General features: G+C 41.1%; 1 protein-coding gene across 1 annotated transcript; it reads left to right on the forward strand.

Annotated features, from left to right (window-relative positions):
• The first annotated feature begins 3,458 nt into the window (after window positions 1–3,458).
• On the forward strand, window positions 3,459–5,123 carry LOC147340942 (E3 ubiquitin-protein ligase SIAH1-like). Its single transcript, XM_086388826.1, has one exon. It carries the CDS (start codon window positions 3,666–3,668, stop codon window positions 4,539–4,541), a length of 876 nt encoding a protein of 291 aa, XP_086244952.1. The 5' UTR covers window positions 3,459–3,665; the 3' UTR covers window positions 4,542–5,123.
• Window positions 5,124–7,251: the final 2,128 nt, after the last annotated feature.

The raw sequence follows: 7,251 nt of genomic DNA on the forward strand, positions 1-7,251 counted from the left end.
AGCCAGGGAGTGCCAGTAATAATATGCTGTTAAAGGTTTATCCTGTGATGCATGAACAAGGGTGTGTCTCCAAGGAAAATAAGACTTATGTATCTTTCTAAAGCATGAAATATCTCTGTCTAATGTAATCACTGTTGTTCCATGCATTTGTATATTTTTATTTTAAATGTAGTACAGATTTATTTTAGTAAATAATCATAGAAACTTCTATAATCCCACCAGTGATAACCAGTTACCATTTTGCAGTGTCCACTTGCAGAATTTTTCTGTTCAAAAATAAATTAACTGCAGAAGTCTTCAAATGGGGTCATATGTAATTTTGTTTTCTAACTTGTTTTTTCACTCAATATGTTAGGCAGGTTTTTGTGTACTAATATGTGCACTTTAACAATATTCTTTGAATTGGCTGTATAGTATTCCACTGAATGAATGTGCATCATTTATTCAAACACTCTAGATTTAGCTGTTTAAATGGTTTCCAATTTTTATTATAACAAAAGCCCTGAGAAACACTCCGGGATGTAAATCTTTGTACATGTTCTTAATATCACCTCAGGAGAAATTAGTAGAAGTGGAGTTCTGGATCAAAGGAGATAAGTGTGCCTCTAATTTTTTGTTTTCTTAACAAATGCCATAATATTAGCCATACCGAGTTTGCACAGATTTTCCACAAAAGTGAAATCAGTAACACACTCCTTAAGATTTCACTTGCAGAAAGTAGTGTAACTTCAGAGTTATGTGCATGTAGCATTTTCAGTTTAATATAGTGTGGCTTCTTGTTGCTCTGATCTTGTTTTTGGTAGTGGTTTCCACTTTGTATGCATACATATATTTAATTTACAGTTTACTGGTATCAATGAATTTAAGATGACCAATAGACACCAAAACTACTTCATTTCTTTTGGTGAATTTCATAGTAAAACACTAAATGGTCTTATCTTAACGTGCTCATTAATCTGCTATAATAAAATCTATTCCTTCCTTGATAGATATTCTGAATATTCTTTGTACTGGATCATATTTAATCTCAAGAGTAAAAACAAAAATCAACCCCTCAAAACCATACTCACAGCTTTGTTGACTTACACAATCAACAGTGAAATGATTAGTATCCAGCACCACTACCATCCTGCCTCACTGAAGGAAGAAACATGATCTGAAAATGCATTAAAATCCCCAAAGTATTTTTTTAAACAACCTCAATCATTCAACAACCAAGTTTTTCCTGTCTCAATAAAATGATATTTACATTCTTCCATTTGCTCAGGGCAAAAACACTATCATCTTCCTTGATTCATTCTCCTTCTATCAAACACCATATCCAATCCATCAAGGAATCCCATTGGCCATACCTTCAAAAGATACCCTCAGTCTGACCAGTTTAAAAAACCTCTGGTGCTACCACTCAATTCCAAGCCATCATCATCTGTGCTTTGGATTATTGCAGTAGTCTCTTCACTGGTCTTCCAGCTTTGGCCTTTTTACCCCTCTAGTTTATTTTTCACACAGCATCTCAAGAGATTCTGTTCAAATATATGTCAGATCAAGTCACTCTACTCCTCAAAACTTTCCAGTGGCATCCCACCTCGCTTGGACTCAAAGCCAAAATCCTTACAATGGACAACAGGGCCCTACAGAATATATCATCCCCTCACCCTTCGGTATCCTCTGAACCCCTTTCCTGTTGCTCTCCCCTTTCCTCAGCTCACTTTGATGGGTCTCCATTCTATTTGTCTAAAAAGCAGCAGACAGAGAGAACTTGTACTTTTTTTGTTTCCTCTTTTGGCCATGCCAGGCAGCATGCAGAAAGTTTCCCCACCAGAGATCTAACCCTGTGCCCCCTGCAGGGGAAGCGAGGAGTCTTAACCACTGGACTGTCAGGGAAGTCCCAAGAACCTATACTTAAAAGTAGAGTCCACATGACTATAGAAATAGCAGTTGATAAATAATGCATCATATTGAGCTCAGGGTGTTTTGACCCTTCATTAAGGCACTCTGGAATGAGTTCCCATACTCATTTCTTAAAATCACTTAGTCAGCAAATAGTTACTGAGAGCCTATCATATTCCAGACACTGTTGTATATGCATACATCAATAAACAAAACATACAAACCTGTCTACCTCAGTACCTTCCATTCTGTAGGGAGCAAGAGAGAGAACATGGTTAAGTTAATTGTGAAGCATGTTAGAAAGTGATACTGAAATGGAAAAATATAGAACAGGCATGTGGGGCTAGAAGTGTGTGCATGTGTGTGTAAGTGCTGTGTGTCGGGGTAGTTGTACTCTTGCTCCATGCCACAATGTCCCACGTGAATTTGACATGTTTCTCGGGATGAGTTTTGGGTAGGTCATATTAATAGATTAAATCTACTTGCAATATCCTGGCTTCTGACACGATTCCCATACGAATCTGCTATTCCAGTTCTTCCTGTACTTCCAGCATGACCTGTTCCTTATATTTGTTCTTACTCATCCCATTGTTTTAACTGATTTTTCTCCCTGCTCTCTGGGCCATTGGTTGAAATTATGGCTGACATCTTATGAATTTGTTGGTGATCTTCTACCACAACCACTTCTTCCCTTCAATTTGGTCTTCGCTCTTGTTAACTCCTCAGGCCTGCCAAGAGCAGTCAGTGACACCCACATGGATTCCTTCACCCCCAAAATTTGATGAAACTGCCATAGTCAGAAATGAATTATTGACCTGCACGGAATCAGACATGGTGATGTAACTGGTTATTTTCTTAGCAATATGTCCAATTCTAGTTAAAACCAGTGTATTTGGTTTTATAATAGTCCATCACTGACTCTGAATATGTACAAATATCCAGGATAGTTCTGTGCTTCCTTGACTTCTCAATTCTGAGATTTTGTTTCGCTGTGGGATAAGACTTTAGGTTATTCCTAAGGGCTTCAGGCAAAACTGATTTTTTTTTTTAAATTTTTTACTGAACAGCCTGACTGTTCAGATAAGCAGAATTTAATTGACACCTATTTAGGAGAGTCTGCCTGGAGATGAGTTATGGAAAAATACAGCTCCACTAGAAACTTTTCACTTTTCTCTCTTCAAAACTCTGATTTTCTCCTAGTCCAGCCATGCTCACAGAGGTTTTAAGCGGATTAATTAGTGCTTGAAAAGCACCTTTATACATGAAAAATAGCTAAGTACTAATTTAATCTTTTAAACTCTGGATTATTCCTATTTCAGTTATAATTTCATACTTTTTTCATAATGTCACCAGATTGTAGGTGAGCTCCCAAAATAGACAGTTAGTAGGACTAAAACTTATATGACCCACCATGCAAAATAGCTCTGGGCAAGGAATGCTGAGACTGTAACAATGACCTATTCCTTTAAAAAGATTCTTGTTGGCCCCCTGCGGGCCACAGGCGCCCGGGGCCGCGCCTCCCAGCGGTGGCCGCCATAGTGTGAGATATTTAGCGGGAGCGCGCGCGAGTTTGAGAACGCGCGGAACGCCGGCGGCGGACAGTGGGGAGCCGCGGCGACCGTTGCTGGGCGCACTCTCTAATGGCGGCGGCGAGCCAGAGTGTCCCGTCGGTACTGGCATGAGGCAGAGGCAGTGGCAGTGGCGGTGCCCGCGGTGGCGGGCGTTGGCGGCGGCGACGACGACGACAACGACGGAGCGTGTTTGAGCAAGGTCCGATGGCCGAGGCGCGCTCTTCCCCCACAGAAATGAGTCAAACTGAAAGAGCGTCACCTACTGGAACCTCAAACGGTGCGCCATCCTCGGCGCCTGCCTTGACTGGCACCACTGCGTCCAACAATGACTTGGCGAGTCTTTTTGAGTGTCCGGTCTGCTTTGACTATGTGTTACCCCCAATTATACAGTGTCAGAGTGGCCATCTTGTTTGTGGCAACTGTCGCCCAAAGCTCACAAGTTGTCCAACTTGCCGGGGCCCGCTGACATCCATTCGCAACTTGGCTATGGAGAAAGTGGCCAATTCAGTACTTTTTCCTTGTAAATACGCCTCTTCTGGATGTGAAGTAACTATGCCACCCACAGAAAAAGCAGACCATGAAGAACACTGTGAGTTTAGGCCCTGTTGTTGTCCTTGCCCTGGTACTTCCTGTGGGTGGCAAGGCTCCATGGATGCTGTAGTGCCGCATCTGATGCAGCACTATAATGAGTCCATTATAACCCTGCAGGGAGAAGTTGTAGTTTTCCTTGCAGTCAACATTAATCTGGCTGGTGCCCTTGACTGGGTGATGATACAGTCCTGTTTTGGGTTTAACTTCATACTAATCTTGGAGAAACTGGAAAGCTACGATGGTCACCAGAAATTCTTTGCAGTTGTCCAGCTGATAGGAACACGTGAGCAAGCTGAACAGTTTACTTATCGACTTGAGCTAAATGGTAATAGGCGGCGATTGATTTGGGAAGCCACGCCTCTATCTATTCGTGAGGGAATTGCAACAGCCTTTATGAACAGTGACTGCCTAGTCTTCGACCCTGGAGTTGCGGAACGTTTCGCAGAAGATGGCAATTTAAGCATCGATGTAACTATTTCCATGTGTTGAAATGCTGATCAAACATTTTCTGACTTGTGTTTAAAACCAGTACATTGAATTTCACAGAGAATAAGGCACCTGTCTTCCTACGAACCAGAAACTTTTGGTAGGTTGAAGCTAGAGACGTTAAGATAAAACGAAAGGGTGTTAAATACAGGAAATAGTTGCATGTAATAACACTAATATATTTAAAATAAGTCAACAGTAAACCACTGAAAAAATATATGTATGTTTACACCCGAGATGGGCATCTTTTGAATTTAAAAAAGGAAGCTTTGAAAACTAATTCTGAATTTTTGTTTATAGTAGATTGAGTGTACCGTTGAAAAATACTAAGTTCCTTTTTGTGTGCCTACACTGTGTGTGTGTGTGTGTGCACGCACATACTTGGATTTCTTCTCCTATAACTGACAAGCCATATTGAGTGGTCTTGGACCACTGCATTTCCCCTCTGTGAGTCAATACATAATGCACTTATGTGTGTATGTTTGAGCGTGTGTTTCTGTATTTGCTAATTTTTAATCCTAGTTTTTTCCCCCTAGTTTTTAATTAAATAAATTTGACTTTCTTTTCTGTAAAAGAAACTAAAAAGATTCTTATTTATTTGATGTCACCACAAAGAGTTTTTCAGGGCTTTGGAAATGAGAGCATTTTGTATTTGGTGTAGAGCAAAAAAAGCTGTTCACATAAGGGGCTTCCCTGATAGCTCCATTGGTAAAGAATCTGGCTGCAATGCAGGGGAGCCTGGTTCGATTGCTAGGTGGGGGAAAGAGCCACTGGAGAAGGGATAGGCTACCCACTCCAGTATTCTTGGGCTTCCCTTGGGGCTCAGCAGCTAAAGAATTGCCTGCAGTGTGGGAGATTTGGGTTCGATCCTGGGGTTGGGAAGAATCCCTGGAGAAGGGAAAGTCTACCCACTCCAGTATTCTGGTCTGAAGAATTCCATGGATTGAATAGTCCATGTGGTCGCACAGATTGGGAGAAGAGACAGACTACCCACTCCAGTATTCTTGGGCTTCCCTTGTGACTCAGCTGGTAAAGAATTGGCTTGCAATGTTGGAGATCTGGGTTCGATATCTGGGTTGGGAAGATACCTGGAGAAGAAACGGCTAACCACTCCAGTATTCTGGCCTGGACAAGTCCATGGAATGTATAGTCAATGTGGTCACAAAGAGTGGGATAAGGCATATGCTACCCACTCCAGTATTCTTGGGCTTCCCTTGGGGCTTAGCTAGTAAAGAATCCACCTGCAATGTGGGTGACCTAGGTTCGATCCCTGGGTTGGGAAGATCCCCAGGAGAAGGGAAAGGCTACTCACTCCAGTATTCTGGCCTGGAGAATTCCATGGACTGTGTACTCCATGTGATCATAAAGAGTGAGAGAATGAAGAGACTACCCACTCCAATATTTTCGGGCTTTCCGTGTGGCTTAGCTGGTAAAGAATCTGCCTGGAATGTGGGAGATCCGGGTTCAATCCCTGGGTTGGGAAGATTCCCAGGAGAAGGGAAAGGCTACCCACTCCAGTATTCTGGCCTAGAGAATTCCATGGATTTTAGATACACTGGAGAAGGGAAAGGGCTACCCACTCCAGTATTCTGGCCTGGTGAATTCCATGGACTGTATCATCCATGTGGTCACAAATTGTGGGAGAAGGGATTGGATACCTACTTCTCTATTCTTGGGCTTCCTTTGTGGCTCAGCTGGTAAAGAATCAGGCTGCAAAGTGGGAGATCTCAGTTCGATCCCTGGTTGGGAAGATCCCCTGGAGAATGGAAAGGCTATGCACTCTAGGATTCTGGCCTGCAGAATTCCACGGACTGTAGATCCCCTGGAGAAGGGAACGACTACCCACTCCAATATTCTGGCCTGGAGAATCACAAGAGTCAGACAGTCCTGAGCAACTTTCACTTTCACTTTCTTTCATTGCAGATTATCTAAAATGCCATGGAAATTTTGTTTCAAAACTCAGACTTGGAATTTGAGTTCATCAATAGACTAAATACATTTTCATGAGAATCTTGGTATTGTACGTCTCTTCCTTCTACCTTAAACATTTCATTACATTTTTCACAAATATCTCTTAACAGGTTGTGATGAGATATTTCTCTTCCAGGACTGATTAAAAGATATTCATTTGGATTTATAACCAAATGTCTATGAGAAAAACAAGTCAGACTATGACTCCTACAGGCAATGCAGGAATATTAATACCACTGAATTGTATAACTTTCTATCAATTTCACCTTTCCAATTACCTTGCTAAAAGTAAAAAAGAAAGGTAAAAGCTAATAATCTGATCTGAAGCTACCAAGTGTTGAAATAGGCAGGTTATTGAAAGGTGCTGAGAGAGCATGTGGGTGTGTCATTGTTTTTAACTCTGAACAAGTTCAACGTTGTTAGTGAGTTGTTAGCTTTTCTAAAATTAGTATCTAAACTCTATAATAAAGATTTGATAAACAACAAGGTCTTACTGTATAGCACAGTGAACTATATTTAATATCCTGTGATAAATCATAAAGGAAAAGAATATGACAAAATATAACTGAATCACTTTGCTGTGCAGCAGAAATTAACACAACATTGTGAATCAACTACACTCCAGTAATGTTTTTTAAGAGTAAGATTTCTTAGTTTATTGCATCTACCCAAGGAAATGAGGATCTACTCTTCTCCATAATATAGATCATATTTACTTAATGGTCTTCCAGGCTAGCTCTAT

The sequence above is a fragment of the Bos grunniens genome, chromosome X (assembly GCF_055505025.1).
Source record: "Bos grunniens cultivar Pamir isolate PY7600 chromosome X, Bosgru_T2T1.0, whole genome shotgun sequence".
In the NCBI taxonomy this organism is placed as follows: Eukaryota; Metazoa; Chordata; class Mammalia; order Artiodactyla; family Bovidae; genus Bos; species Bos grunniens.